This window comes from Agelaius tricolor, unplaced genomic scaffold, assembly GCF_023055355.1.
Source record: "Agelaius tricolor isolate 1412-34295 unplaced genomic scaffold, bAgeTri1.0.p SCAF_18, whole genome shotgun sequence".
Classification (NCBI taxonomy): domain Eukaryota; kingdom Metazoa; phylum Chordata; class Aves; order Passeriformes; family Icteridae; genus Agelaius; species Agelaius tricolor.
The window spans coordinates 17,654,881-17,670,531 of NW_027269278.1; the positions used below are offsets into that span (position 1 = coordinate 17,654,881).

The following is a 15,651-nucleotide window of genomic DNA, read 5'->3' on the forward strand; positions in this document are numbered from 1 at the left end:
CATTCTTAAAAGACCACAAATAAACCAAGTTTTCTTGTTTTCAGGTGTATTTATTGTTAGCTCCTTTGTAAACAAGCACATAAGTCTTTATAGCCAAAATAAGACATGTAAACTTACTAGTAATAAATACCAATAGGACTTGTAAATAAATTATCAGCAGTTTCCTGAAATATCAGATACTTCACACACTTCAGTGTTTAAATATCTTAAATTACCACCCATGGCTAAGACTGGGAAAAGGAAGGAAGTGTGGTTGCAATGGAAGACTGTAATGTCAGTGATTCTGTCCCAGAGGTTAAGGCCTGAATCCTCAAAGAGATTTCAGAGTATTTTGTCCTCCTGGAAGTCAGGGCTCAGTGTTTTGGGAAGGGATCCATCCCTGGCAGTGCCCAGGGCCAGGCTGGAGCTCTGAGCACCCTGAGACAGTGGGAGGTGTCCCTGCCCATGTAGGGCTGGAACAGATGAGCTTCAAGGTCCTCCCAGCCCAAACAATTCCAGGATTCCATGAAAAATTACAAAAGTTTCAACCCATGCTGCTGCTCCCTCCCAGAGCTGGGCCCTGGCTGTGCCAGGAGGAGTTTCCCTGAGGTTCTGGGAAGGCACCAACACAGGGTGGGGCACACTGGACACGTGGGCTACAGAAATCTCTGCTCTAAAAGTCTGGTTTCATGGCATCATTGACATTCACACACAGTCTGGGGGATTCCATACCCTGGGGTGCAGTTCCAGCTGTCCTGGGGGTTCCTGACTCCGTGCCCTGTGCTGCTGCTGTGGAATTCCACAGCGGGAGCTGCCCTGGGCACAGCTGGATCGAATTCCACAGCAGGAGCTGCCCTGGGCACAGCTGGATCAAATTCCACAGCAGGAGCTGCCCTGGGCACAGCTGGATCGAATTCCACAGCGGGAGATGCCCTGGGCACAGCTGGATCAAACTCCACAGCAGGAGATGCCCTGGGCACAGCTGGATCAAATTCCAGAGCAGGAGATGCCCTGGGCACAGCTGGATCGAATTCCAGAGCAGGAGCTGCCCTGGGCACAGCTGGATCAAATTCCACAGCAGGAGATGCCCTGGGCACAGCTGGATCAAATTCCAGAGCAGGAGATGCCCTGGGCACAGCTGGATCGAATTCCACAGCAGGAGCTGCCCTGGGCACAGCTGGATCGAATTCCAGAGCAGGAGATGCCCTGGGCACAGCTGGATCAAACTCCACAGCAGGAGCTGCCCTGGGCACAGCTGGATCAGGAGAGGCCCCAGCAGTGGGAGCAGGGGAGGCTCTTTGGGGGGTGAGGAATGCAGCTCCTGGCTCCCAGTGCCCCTGAGGGGTGAGAGGAGGCCCAGAGCTGCCCTCACACCGGTGCTCCCAGTGCTCCCAGTGCTCCCAGTGCTCCCCAGCTCCATGGATCCCTCTTGGAGGCCTCTCCAGCTGGGCATCAGCAGCTGTGGGCACAGAGAGCTCACAAGGGCAGCAGGAATCATCCCCAGGGCTCTGCAATTCCTGCAATTCCTTCCCTACCCCAATGGCCTGGAGGGTGAGGATGGCCTGGCCACCCCACACCCAGCTGCTCAGGCAGCCAAGGCTTTCTGTGCTCGTCCCACGGAAATAAATACAAATAAATATTAAATATGCAAATAATTAAACAATTAAATAATGGAAGATTCAAACAGTTCTTTCAGGAAGTGACTTTCCAAATAAGTTAACACATGCAGTGGTTTAAACAGCAACTGCCATCCAGTGGCCTTGCAAAGTCAATGAATAAATAAATAAATAAATAAATACTAAATAAATACTAAATAAATAAATAGCAAATAAATAAATAAATATGAAATAAATAAAGGCACAATAATAATATAAGGACATACAATAATAGCTGCCAGCAACATGTCAAAATCATGTTCATGAAACATGATGGATGCTAAAAGTGCAAATTGATTCTGGGGGATTTAGAAGCTCCCAAAATCAGGACCGCATTCAACTGTTACAAAAAAAAAAAAAGTTATGGCTTCTTAAGAATCTCAAATGGAAACTTCTCTTCTAATTGTGCTTCTGTTCTTGTGCTAATTCATTCTTTGCTTTCTCTAGGAGCACTGTGCCACCTTCCTTACAGGTTATCTGTGAAATAACATCAGAAATTTCATTTCCATGTGGATTTCCACCAGAACTCTGGGTTCTCCCCAGCCCAGCCCAGCCTGGCTGGGTCCTTACCTGCAGAGCGAGGACCAGGAGCTCCAGGAGCTGAGGTAGCAGCGGTCCCTGGCCTGCACCCACACCTCTGCTGGCCCTGGGGGCAGCTGCACCGACTGCTCCTCCGTGTCGTACACCTGGGGACAGGGACAGCTCCTTCAGGGGGGACAGGAAGGGTCACTGAGCCCCCACCACAGCCTGGGCCCCAAAGGTCCCAAAATCCAGGGGCTTGGGAGAACCTGAGCTCAGCAGAAAGAGCTGGAAAGCTCAAGTACAGCTGAGGGTGTCCCAAAGTGACCCAAACCCACTGAGGGGGTGTCCCAAAGTGACCCAAACCCACTGAGAGGTGTCCCAAAGTGACCCAAACCCACAAAGGGGATGCTCCAAATGACCCAAACCCACTGAGGGGATTGTCCCAATAAGATCCAAACCCTCTGAGGGTGCAAATGACCCAAACCCACTGAGCCTGGTGTTCTGAATGCCCCAAACTCCCTGAGGTGGATGTTCTGAATGCCCCAAACCCCAAACCTAACACTTATTAAACAAAGGGGTGCTTTGTTAATCTGGGTTTTTCTCTTTCCCCTCCTTCTCCCAGAGCAGGAGCCCTGAGATCCAGAGGCTGCTCCTCCTCAGGACCATCCCCGGGCGTGCAGGAATTTTCACCTCCAGGAGCCGGGACCGAGCCCGGGGGAACGGCCCCATCTGCTGGACGGGCTGGATGCGTCCCCAGCGGGAAACATCCCTGGTGCCTTTGGATTCCCCCGGATTAACCATTCCTGACCCGGGATAACCATTCCTGACCCGGGATAACCCGGGATAACCTGGGATAACCATTCCTGACCCGGGATAACCATTCCTGACCCGGGATAACCATTCCTGACCTGGGATAACCCGGGATAACCCGGGATAACCATTCCTGACCCGGGAGAACCATTCCTGACCCGGGATAACCATTCCTGACCTGGGATAACCCGGGATAACCATTCCTGACCCGGGATAACCATTCCTGACCCGGGATAACCCGGGATAACCATTCCTGACCCGGGATAACCATTCCTGACCCGGGATAACCCGGGATAACCATTCCTGACCCGGGATAACCATTCCTAACCCGGGATAACCCGGGATAACCATTCCTGACCCGGGATGACCCGGGATAACCCGGGATAACCCGGGATAACCATTCCTGACCTGGGATAACCATTCCTAACCCGGGATAACCCGGGATAACCATTCCTGACCCGGGATAACCCGGGATAACCCGGGATAACCATTCCTGACCCGGGATAACCCGGGATAACCATTCCTGACCTGGGATAACCATTCCTGACCTGGGATAACCCGGGATAACCATTCCTGACCTGGGAGAACCATTCCTGACCTGGGATAACCCGGGATAACCCGGGATAACCATTCCTGACCCGGGAGAACCATTCCTGACCCGGGAGAACCATTCCTGACCCGGGAGAACCCGGGATAACCATTCCTGACCCAGGATAACCATTCCTGACCCGGGATAACCATTCCTGACCTGGGATAACCATTCCTAACCTGGGATAACCCGGGATAACCATTCCTGACCTGGGATAACCATTCCTGACCCGGGATAACCCGGGATAACCATTCCTGACCCGGGATAACCATTCCTAACCCGGGATAACCATTCCTGCTGCCTGCCCTGCAGTGCTGGACCCTGCTGCCCTGTGGGCAAGAGGCTTTCCCTTTTTTATGGAAAATAAAGCACATGCCTTGACTCAATCTGCTTTTTTTTTTTGGCCTGGAGGGTTGCAGAGGGCTCTGCTGGTCACCCAGGAATGTTTTAAGCACCTGCTGAGCATTAATGCATTTAGGAAAAGCTCTGTTATTGTAGGATGCTGCCTCCAGGGCAGGCCATTGTGTGTCTGAGGTAATTTGGGCACACATTGGAGATTTAACCCTGAGACAGTTAATTAATCCCATTAATTTACTGGGAATTAGGGGCAAAGACCAGACTCTCCATAGAAATACTTCCAGATGAGTCACTGAGCTCTGATTTCCAATTCACCTAAAAGTCTGAGCTGCCCAGGGATGAACAACACAGGAGGAAATTTGTGTCACAGATCCTGGGGTTCTGGGTTTGGAAATTGGGATTTCCCCTCATGAGGCCCTGCACAGCCTCCCAATGAATTAGTAAACACAACCATGCAATGCTGGACAGGATTTTCTGTCCTCAGCTGCCTCAGGGATCTTCCTGCTCATGGACCTAGGAAAGGCTTTTTCTGCCAGGATAGAATTTGCCACTTTTGGGGCTCAGCACCATTTTTTAAATTTTTGTTGATTATTCTTGCATACAAAAATTATTTCTACTATTCAGGCAAGAAAATTGTGTCTCAAATGTTGTGTTTCTACCTGGTATCTGTGTCTCCTTGTGCTTTTAACTTTGACCTTGAAAGTCAAAGGGAAGTAGGAGTTTGGGGTGCTCCAGGTCCTGGGGTATGTCCAGGTCACTGTTCCATTGGTGGCCACGTGCTGGCACTGGGGGGGGTCAGGCTTTACTGCAAGAGAAAACACAGAGGGAATTAATTCATGGTGACAGCTGAATGTTGGTGTGTTAGTGGTGAGAGTTTTATGGGAATGAGCTTTGGGAGCCTCAGGGTTAGGAGAGGAGTAGCCTTGAGCAGTGATAGCTGCCTTGGGTGCTTTTTATGGAAAATAAAGCACATTCCTAGACTCAATCTAGATAAGATCTTCTTTTTTTGGGGGGGGGTTGCAGAGGGCTCTGCTGGTCACACAGGAATATCTTCAGCACCTGCTGACCATTAATGCATTTAGGAAAAGCTCTGTTTCTGTGGGATGCTGCCTCATTTTCCTGTGCCCTGTGGCCACCATCAGAGCCCTCTCATTCCTGTCCCTGTCTGTGAACCTGCCCTGGCTGCCCATCTGGGAATGGCTGAGGAGGGAAACATCCACAGCCTGAGCAGCTCTCAGAGAGGAGCCTGCTGGACTGTTCCCTGCTTTGTCCCTTCCCAACCACATCCATCCTCTGGGGACACCCGTGGGTGTTGGGGCACTGCAGGTCACAAGCCTGGAAGATGCTGCTGCTTCACTTCCTCATCCTTTTCTGTCCTGGCACCCCCTGTTCCTGTAACTGGGGCCTGGTGGACATTTACAGAGCACGGGGCAGGGATTCCCAGGGCTGGGCTGAGCCCTGACTCCCACTGGCAGCAGCAAAACAAAGCCCAGAACAGCCCCCACTGCTGGGCTACTCACCAATGTCCCTGATGAAGAAGCTGGCGGTGTAGTTCTCATACAGCACCTCATCAATGGCCTCCAGGAGGATGTCAATGGGCTGGTGCTCCTCAGCAAAGGGACAGAAGTTCTCCTTGTGGCACTGGGCTGTGTAGGTGGTCAGGTCCCCCTCGGTGACAGCCACGGGGCTGCTGCAGGACACATCTCCCTGGGGGCTGGAGCAGAGCAGGGACAGGCTCAGGGAATGGTCCTGGCAAGGGGCTGCCACAACAGCAGCACTGGTGAGGAAATGGTTTGGTTTGCCTGCAGTTTGTCTGCTGCAGAAAAGGGTCAGGGGGAGCTGCCACACTCCCAGTGCTGTGGGATGGATTAATGTCAATTCTCAGCCTCAGCTCACCCCTGCCTCAGCAGCAGCAATTAATATTTAAACCTCAACCAGGATCTCCCATTTCCACCATCCCATGGCAAGCTCCAGCTTCCTGCTTTGTCCCTCTGCCCTCTCCCAAACCCTGCTGAAGGAATGAGGGCTGAGAAGTCTCCAGTGGAGAACAAAACACCAAAAGCTGCCAAAGCACCACCTGAGGCTGGCCCTGGTTTTGCTCTCAGCCAGCTGCAGCCCCTTGCAGCTGTTTCTCCTCTAGCAGGCTGGGGTGACCTTTGCTGGAGCACTCCATGTTTTGGAGAACCCCCGGGGCAGTGGGAGGCAGGAAATCCCCCCAGGGTTCCCAGCACAGGTTTCTGCAGGGTTCCTCAGCCCAGCCTTGTCGGGGCCATGTGCTCTGCAGTGGGGGCAGCCTCCCACTCCACCCTGCCCTGGGAGCTGTGGTTCTTTCTGCCTTGGCTCCACTTCCCCTCCGCCCTCCACCGACTGTTTTGCTATTGCTTAAGTTACCCAGTGGCTACTCCAGACCACTTGGACTCATTCCTTTTTCAAGGTTTTAATAATTTCTGAGTGACTTCCATGCCCTTTTTAAGTTAACTTTGTCCCAGTAATGACTCAAAACATTTTGGGGATGTTCAGACTTGGAAAAGAGATCTCCCCCCATGTGCATGCCCCAACAGCCTGAAATCCTACACAGAATAACACCAAAGGCTGCCCTGTGAAGGGAAGTGCAAACTCTTACCCTTCCAGGCTTCTGATGGTGAACTTCACATTTGGATTATTTTCTGTCATCCAGGAACATGTGAAAATTCCAGAGTAGTTTTTTGCCTCACACTTCAAAAATGTCCTGGGGTCTAGAAGAGAAAGACAGAAACCAGGAGTTATTTACTCTTGTTTGCCAAAATGGCCAAGGCAGAGAGAAACAATTCCCGAATTCACAGATTCCCTGGCAGCACCATGAGGGACTCAAATACAAGACTCAGATGAGTGAGGCTCATGCAGAAAATGCAGAACATCCCAGGCTTGTCTCCTGAATGGAGAGGCCCAAATGGCAGCACTTCAAACCTGGGCCAGGTTCTGCCAAATCCAGAATCCTGGAATCTCCTGAGCAGGAAGAGACCCACAAGGATCATGGAGTGCAACTGCCCAGCCCTAAAATCCCACCCTGGGCATCCCTGGAGTGCTGTCCAAGCCCTCCTGGAGCTCTGGCAGCCTCGGGGCTGTGCCCATCCCTGGGGAGCCTGGGCAGGGCCAGCACCCTCTGGGGAAGAACCTTTCCCAAAATCCAGCCTGACCCTGCCCTGGCCCAGCCCCAGCCCTTCCCTGGCTCCTGTCATGCAGCCCTGATTTTCCAAACCAGGAATTCCTCCCATCCCTCCCATCCTCTCAGCCTGGAGAATCCCCCATCAATCCCATGGCCCCAGTCCCTGTGCTGCTCATCAGCTGCACTGCCCAGAGCCACAGGAGGGATGATTTCCTGCCCCTGCCAGCACAGCAAACCCCTTTGCAAGGATGTTCCCTGAGCCTGCAGCGAGCTGAGCAGGACAATCCCCGCCCTGGGGCCGTACCCTGGAAGGGTTTGAGGATGTCCCTGAGGACGCTGCCGCCGGGGCCGATCCTGGCAATGAGCAGCAGGCTGGAGCTCAGCACCCTCAGGCTCTCCTGGCTCACACAGCTGTAGTTGCCAGCGTCCGGGAGCTCCTTCACTGCCACTCTCAGGGTCTTCCCAGTCTGTTTCCCCTCCTGGAAAGGGCTGGAGTCCTTTCTCCAGAGCACGGCCTCCTCAGGGCTGTCACAGCTCAGCTCCACCGTGGTGGCCGGGGCCTCGGCGTCCCACTGCGAGTCGATGACGAACACTGGCAAGGGCACAGGAGGCATCAGGAGCTGCTCCCGCTGACCAGGCCGAGCCCTTCCTGCAGCCCTGCCTGCAGGGAGCTCCCCAGGGAGGCTTTTCCACAGGGAGAAACCCTGGGAAAGCTGTGAAACATGGGATCCCAGCTGGCAGGAAACACCCAGCTCTAGGAGGTCTGGGGGTCTCCCAAACTCCCTGTGGGCACGGGCAAAGGGAATCTTCAAACTCAAAGTTTACCCTCAATGCTGACAAACAGATTTGCTGCTTTCAGCATCCAATCCCTCCCAGGGAACCCCCAGGATAAATATTCTTTTTAATGTGAAGATAAGTAACTGAAAGAGAGGACAATCTGAATTTAGTCCAATTCTCTGATAAATTATTCAAAATAATTGTTTATTACCTACCCTACATTTTCACAAATGGATTTACATTTGTGAAAATGTAGGGTAGGTAATAATCAATTATTTTATTTATATATTTATATTTTATATTATTTATTTATATCTTTACCAGAGAAGTTGATCAACTATTTCTAAGTTTTAGGTTTTACTCAGAATTTTTTTTTTTTAGGGCTGTTCCCTTAGTCACAGTTTTTGTATTCAGGCTGTGTGATTTTGAACACGAGGAGAAGGAATAGGAAATAAAGCAGTTGCTAATGCAAATATTGCAACTATGCTGTTGGAAGACATTTTAGGACTTTTAAATGTTTTTCCATGAACTCCAATTAATTATGGTCAAAGAAATAAACATATGGCCTTGGCCTAAGGTACTGGAGTCAACAGATCCTGTGCTAGTGGCCACAATTATAACCCCAAAGTTTTAGTTCTAAGCAGAGATTTCCTTACCATTTTCCTGCAGTTTCCACTGGGCACTTTCCAGTAGGGCAGCAAAGGAAATGAGGGACAGTAAGGCACAGAGGAGGTGAGGCATCTGTAGGGGAGAAAAACCCAATTATTAAACTTCACTGAGGCTGGCTGAGCGTGCTCCAAAGTCAGGCTGGGGCTGGGCAAGGTGACAAGGACACAAAATGAGCCCCAGTGAGCTGAGGAACATCTTCCCATGCTGAGAATTCTGGGATCCCTTACAAATGGAATCTCAGGTTTGTGCTGGAGCTGGAGCCATGGTTTTGATCTATTTGGGATTCTCATGCCAAGGCAGTTTAGAGAATGACTCCAAGGGGATTGTGTGAGTGGCTCTGGGCTGGTGCCTTGTTAAATGTTCCTGGTGCAGGAAAAGCCCAGCTTGGTGCAGTGAGGCCAATCCCATGGGAAAGGCCCTGGATGAAGGATCAGGGGCTGCCCAGGCAGGTTTGGATCCCCAGCCCTGGAGGTGGCACTGGGACAGGCTGGGGATGGGCACAGCCTGGACTGGTGATCCCAAAGCTCTTTCCCAGCCCCGGTGATTCCATGATTCCCCATGGCCAAGGCACTGCCCTGAAGGATCAATGGCATCACCTTCCACCCACCCAAAGCCCCGTTTGGCTCAGCTCATCAGCAGCTCCACTGAAGCAAAGGGTTGAGGATGACTCCAAGGAGCTGCTGAAGGTTCTGCTGGGTTCTGCCTCCATCTCTGAACAGGTGACAGCAGGGCCAGTGCCCAGGGCAGAGCTGATCCCAGCTCCAATTTTACTCCTGGTTCTGGAATCCATCTGAGCTCTCACAGCCTGAGTTTGTGAGCAATTCCAGGCAAAATTCCTCCTGGGTTCAGTGCCCAGCTCTGTCTGCAGCAAGGGCTGGGAGTGGAGATCATTGCTGCTCTATGTCCAATGTATGAATGGATATTTCTCCTGAATTTGTCCCAAATACCACCAGAACTCTCCATAAAACACCAAATACCTTTGCCAAATATTGTCATAACTACTGGGTGCATAAAAACTCTAATTTATTTAAACTCTAATTTTTTAACTCTAAAAACCAGTTATTCAGGTGCACTTCCAGACCTTTCAAACTGAGAGTAAACCAAATTAACAGAAATAAAACCTCTTCAAGAAAGAGATGGTGAATATAATTTTCAAAGCCTATTCTAACTACAGTGGGAGGCTGAATGCAGGTGAAAAACACAAAATTAAGTGGTTTGAGTTGGTTTTTTTCCTCCCAAACCACTCCTTCTGTAATGAAAGAGGAGTAGCCCTCCTGATTCCTTGAGAGCAGAGTGTGTTCCTGAGCAGATCAGTTCCTAGTGCAGCTCCTGCTGTTCTGAGCATCCTAAATCCTGGTCACAAATCATCCAGTGCCCTTTGGATGTGGATCCAGCTCTTAATGGGACCAGGAGCTACAATAAAGTGCCTGGAGAGTGCCCAGGAGAGGCAGCAGCTCCTGTTGTGCTCAGAGAGGGGCACAAGGCTCAGGGAAAAGCCAGTTATTATTGGACAGAAATGACAGAATAATTTTGGTTTGAAAAAGAGCTCTAAAATATATAATATCCTATTAGCAGTGCTAATAACTGCTTCATTGCACTCTCAGATTTCAGGCAGGATTAGCTGGAATTTCCAACAGAAAGATTCATTTGGCAACTTTCTGAAAATTGCTGGTTTCTGTCACAGAAACATGAAATTCGTCACCACACTTCATAAACCTGAAACTGAACATCAAAACGTCAAAACAGCAGCTCAGACTGGGGGACAGCAGTGGGACTTGTGCCTTTTCTTCCATTCATCACAACCAAAACATCCAAAACAGAAAAGTTTCTCCTGCTTTGAGGGAGAAGCTGCACGATTCAGGTTTTTGATGAAAACAGTCAACAATTTGCATGGAAATGTTTCACATTGTAGATGTGGGAGAGCACCCCTCCCCCATCTCAAAATTTTATTGAAAAGTTAATCAGAAATAAGCTCAGATTCTGAACAACACCAGTGAGTGCCTGAGCACTTCAGAAATGAGAATATTCCAGCTCCAAATGTTCAGGGAATCACAGAGTCATGGAACAGTTTGGGCTGGAAGGGCCTCAAAGCCCCCCCAGTGCCACCCCTGCCATGGCAGGGACACCTCCCACTGTCCCAGGGGCTCCCAGCCCCAGTGTCCAGCCTGGCCTTGGGCACTGCCAGGGATCCAGGGGCAGCCCCAGCTGCTCTGGGAATTCCAGCCCAGCCAGGAATTCCCAATTCCCAATCTCCCATCCATCCCTGCCCTCTGGCACTGGCAGCCATTCCCTGGCTCCTGTCCCTCCATCCTTGTCCCCAGTCCCTGTGCAGCTCTCCTGGAGCCCCTTCAGGCCCTGGAAGGGCTCTGAGCTCTCCCTGGATCCTTTTCCTCTCCAGGTGAGCTCCCCCAGCTCTCCCAGCCTGGCTCCAGCCCTGGAGCAGCTCCGTGGCTCCTCTGGGCTCTCTCCAGCAGCTCCAGGTCCTGCTGATGTCGGAGACCCCAGGCAGGAGGCTCTGCAGGTGGGGTCTCACCTGAGCACAGGGGCAGAGCGTCCTCGGTGTCCCCTCTGTGTCCCCTCTGGAGCTCAGCCCAGGTTCCTTCCCTGGGAATCTCCAAAGGATTCCTGTCAGGAAGGAACCTCTGGACCTCACCTGGGCCAGCCCCAGCTCAGGCAGGAGCCAATGGGACAGAACAGCCATGGAAAGGAGTTTGGCAGCACTCCCAGCCCAGAAACACCAAGCCTGGTCAATAAAAGGATTATTACTGCCAGGTGACACAGGGTACAGCCCCAGCAGTATTTACAGGTGCACATCACATGCTGAACTTGATCAGGACATAAGCACTGCCCTGAGGAAAACGTCCCCGAGAAGTTTTCAATCCACTCTCAAATGAACAATGTTAAATTTGCATTAGAGTGAAGAAGAAATGAGTTCTCACCGTTGCCTGGGGAGCCTCTGGCTGGAGCTGCAGCTGGAGCTTGGCTCTGAAATGTGGAGGAAACAAAGCTCTGGTCCCAAAGTCTGCAGACGAAATGGGAGTTTATAAATCCTGCTGCCAGTGCAATACCACAGGATTGCAACACGTGGCTGCGGTTCCTACTTCACATTGGGCCACAGCTACAACCAAAACAAAAATTATTTGGGACTCCCAGGTAAACTCAAGGAGGAAATGAAATTATGAGATTGTAAAGCGACCTTTAGTGATTTGCCAGAGTGAATTCCTTTCCTTGCTGGTTTTCTGTCTCTTCATCACAGAGGAAGAGTGAGGAGATAATAAACTCCCAAATGTCTGATGGGAAACACAGAATAGAGACAGAAAGAGAAAGTTCAAGAAACTAAAACTTTTTCTACCTGATAAGCATGAGATAATTACATGACCTCTAATCCCAGCTCCCACATCAATCAGCAGGAAAGGGAATATTAATTTTTAATTGCTGGTTTTGAGTTGTGTTTGTTCTATGAATTGAAACTTAAGTCAACCAAAAAAAAACCAATTAGTTCTATCTTAGAGATACCTGATATTTGCACATTATTTTGCTGCAGATTTTAAATATAATCTGAACCTGGTGTTCCTTTTAAACCTTAGGCATAAGAAGAGCCCTGTGTTCCACATGGCCTTTGAAAATGAGGAAAGGCTGTGTGGATTTTTCTTTTATTGTTTGTGAAGTAATTGAACACAATTCTTATTATTTGCCAGGCAAACACTGCTAATAAAAGAAAAAAAAAAAAAAAAAAGGGGGGGGGGGGGGGTTGTAACACACTTTAGAAATTAATGGAGAGACCCGACTTGATTCCAGGTGCTTCAGGTGCTTTCCAGGGGCAGGATTCCCACAGTGCAGGGATTGTGGTGCCAAAATCCTGTTCTTTTGCTATAGAATCCCAGAATGGTTTGGGTTGGAAGGGACCTTAAAAATCATCGATTCCACCCCTGCCATGGCAGAGACACCTCCCACTGCCCCAGGTGCTCCCAGCCTGGCCCTGGGCACTGCCAGGGATGCAGGGGCAGCCCCAGCTGCTCTGGGAGATGCGTGCCAGGGTCTCCCAGGGAACAATTCCCAATATCCCATCCATCCCTACCCTCTAGCACTGGCATCTATTCCCCTGTCCTGTCCCTCCAGGTGGGGCCAGGAAAGAAACGTGGCTTGAATGGGGTCACACCCACCTTTGGGGCTGAGCTGTGACGCCTTCCCATGCCCCAGGACACAACCCCAGGCCCTGCATTCCCAGGTGGCCCTGATGACTCCCAGCCCATCCCAGAGTGCCCAGCCTGCTCCTCAAACACGGGAATTCCCTGTGCCAGAGCTGCTGGCAGAGCTGGGCATGGGCAGAGCGCCAGGGCTGAGGGAGGAGAAAAGTGCTCCCTTCCCGTCCCAAAAGCTGAATAACCCAAAAGTGCTCCCTTCCCATCCCAAAATGCTGAATAACCCAAAAGTGCTCCCTTCCCGTCCCAAAAACTGAATAACCCAAAAGTGCTCCCTTCCCGTCCCAAAAACTGCTTCCTTCCCGTCCCAAATGCTGAATAACCCAAAAGTGCTCCCTTCCCGTCCCAAAAGCTGAATGACCCAAAAGTGCTCCCTTCCCATCCCAAATGCTGAACAACCCCAAATCTGCTCCCTTCCCGTCCCAAATGCTGAACAACCCCAAATCTGCTCCCTTCCCATCCCAAATGCTGAACAACCCCAAATCTGCTCCCTTCCCACCCCAAATGATGAATTGGCTCAGAGGGGGCCATGGGGCCATTCCTGGCACAGAACTGAGCAGCAGCCCCTGACTGCTCCCCTGAGCTCTGTGTCAGTCCCAGAATGGACAGGACAGAGCTCTGGGCACTCCCAAAGCATTCCAGGTGCCAGAGGTGTCCCCTCCTCATCCTGGCCCCTGGGTGCCTTTGAGGGCAGCTCAGAGGAGGCTGTGCTGGGCACCATTTCCAGCTCCCCATTTGTCCTCATCCCCAGAGCCCTTTGTGGAGTGAGGAGCAGGAGCAGCTCAGGGGGCAGGGACTCCTCCCCTGCTGCAGCAAGCACAGCCTGGGCACAAAGAACACAGAGCCCAGGCTGGGCACAGATGTGTCCCCATTTCAGAATTTGCAGTATCCAAAATCCCTTTTGGGATAACAGCAAGCCAGCAGTGACAGGCAGTCAGTGAGGCCAGTCCCAGATTCAAATAAGGGCAGCAGTGAATTTATGGGCACATTTCCTGCTCATCCTCCCTTTTCTGCTTCCATGGCTGCACGTCTCTGTAGTCACAGTGACTAATGCAGAGCTCAACAGAGCTCTTCAAGTGCCTGCTCACTGCTGAAACATGGACAAATACAAATAAGCACCTAATAATCCATACAAACAAATGCACATTTTCAGTGTGTGTTTGCATCAAGCCTTCCTAATTCCCTCGGCTCAGCTCTGGTGCCATGACCTGGTGCCCAAGCTTTTGCCAAGAATCCCAAAAACCAGCTCTGGAGCACAGACACCTCTCTGGGTGAAACTCCCATGATGGGATGGTTTCCTGTGATCCACCAGAGGAATTTTTAAATATTAAAACACAGAGACTGTGAAAAGCTCTTGCGATGACAGCCTGGTTTTCCACTATGAGCTCATTGATTCTGAAGGGGAAATTTGGAGGGGATCAGCTTCTCCCCATCTCCTTACTCTGCTTCCCCTCTGAAATGACAGAGGATGTGCAAACCCTGGCTGTGCTTTAGTTAATGCTGAGGAAAAATTCCTTTTTGGCAGAAAAGGCCCATTAGAAAACAGGTTTCCTTTCTTAGCATTTTTGCTTTGTGGAATGACAAAGAAATCACCCCAATCCAGGAAAAAACCCCCTGTGTAACGAAGGGAAAAGGAATAATTATAAAAAGTTTATAATCTGTATGATTTTTCTATATGGAATCCATTTTCCATGTCCATTGGCAGATTAATGCCAAAGATCAACTTTTATTCCCAGGATTTTTAATGCAGTAGCACTAAGAGGGGAACACTTTTCTTATCTGTTATTCTATATATTATTCTATAAATATAATTATTATTCTATATATGTAATTCTCTAATTCAACCATTTATATGAATTCATCAGGAAATACTGTGTAATATTAGTGCACCAATGAATTTTCCTAAAAAATTCCCATTAAGCCACTCCATGGAATCACTGAACCAAGCTCCAGCCTTGAGAAAAATACAAAAACACGGGAGAAAAAATATATCCAACTTCTACCAGAAAGCAAAAAGCTTTATAGGCCAGAGATGAATTTGGTTTTGGTAGCACTGGAGCAGCTGGGCAGGATGGGGATGGTGGGACTCTCCCCTCCTGGGGTGGAGGGGACAGGAAGGTGGGCAGGGGCACCACTGAGCTCTGCCCTAACCAAGCCCAGGCTGATGCAGGTCCCAAATCCAGGTGGGAGCTGTGCCCAGCCCAGGATGGCACCTGGGATCCATGGAGCAGGAGCTGGTGCCCCCTGAGAGGAGGGAAAAGGGGATTTCACCTCCTGGTGCTGCCCAGGAGCTCACAGTGTGTAACCCCAGAGCTCTGAGGGTCCCTGCACAAACCCCTGGGCTTGGAGACAGCTCCAGAGGGATTACAGGAACAGGAAGAGCCAGAAGTGCCTTGCACAAGGAATTTTAAAGAAAGGCAAAGCAAGGTGTGACATTTCCAAAGGGGTTTAAGAGCCAAATCTCATTTTCTACAGTAAATGACTCTGCAGAGTCAATGGGATTTGGGTGCTTGATTCCATGAGATGCTTTTGCAAATCTTTACAGGTGCTCAGGGAATGTGGGGCAGGGGTCCAAGAGGAATTGGTATTTCTGATAGATTTATTGCAGAATCAGAGTTATCAATCCTCCCTAGCTCAGGAACTGAGGAGGCTCCTCCCAGGGCATGCACAGGGAGATGGTTCAGTGCTGCTCCAAAGTGCAGTGCAGATCCCTGCTCCTCTGGTAGCAGCCCACTGCTGCCACCACAAACCTGGCACTGGATTAACCTGGCATGGATATAAACCTGGCACTGGGATTAACCTGGCACTGGGATTAACCTGGCATGGATATAAACCTGACTTCATATAAACCTCACACTGGGATTAACCTGACTTGATGTAAACCTTACACTGGGACCCATCTGACATTAATATAAACCTGACACTGAGATAATCCTGACTGAGATC

At 50.4% G+C, this 15,651-nt stretch overlaps 1 protein-coding gene across 1 annotated transcript; it reads right to left on the reverse strand.

Annotated features, from left to right (window-relative positions):
• Positions 1–1,261: 1,261 nt before the first annotated feature.
• On the reverse strand, positions 1,262–11,592 carry IL12B (interleukin 12B). The gene is made up of 8 exons (XM_071443756.1): positions 11,443–11,592; positions 8,491–8,575; positions 7,362–7,649; positions 6,536–6,647; positions 5,433–5,626; positions 4,572–4,717; positions 2,205–2,320; positions 1,262–2,111 (listed from the first exon to the last, which is right to left on the reverse strand). The coding sequence occupies exons 2-8, from the start codon at positions 8,573–8,575 to the stop codon at positions 2,108–2,110; spliced, it is 945 nt and encodes a 314-aa protein (XP_071299857.1). The 5' UTR covers positions 11,443–11,592; the 3' UTR covers positions 1,262–2,107.
• Positions 11,593–15,651: the final 4,059 nt, after the last annotated feature.

Coding starts and splice junctions, on each gene's coding strand:
- IL12B (XM_071443756.1), bottom strand. CDS start 8,575: ATGCCTCACCTCCTCTGTGCCTTACTGTCCCTCATTTCCTTTGCTGCC. Junction 4,718..5,432: donor CTTCTTCATCAGGGACATTG/GTGAGTAGCCCA, acceptor TTTCTCTTGCAG/TAAAGCCTGACCCCCCCCAG. Junction 2,321..4,571: donor CAAGGAGACACAGATACCAG/GTAGAAACACAA, acceptor CCCTGTCCCCAG/GTGTACGACACGGAGGAGCA.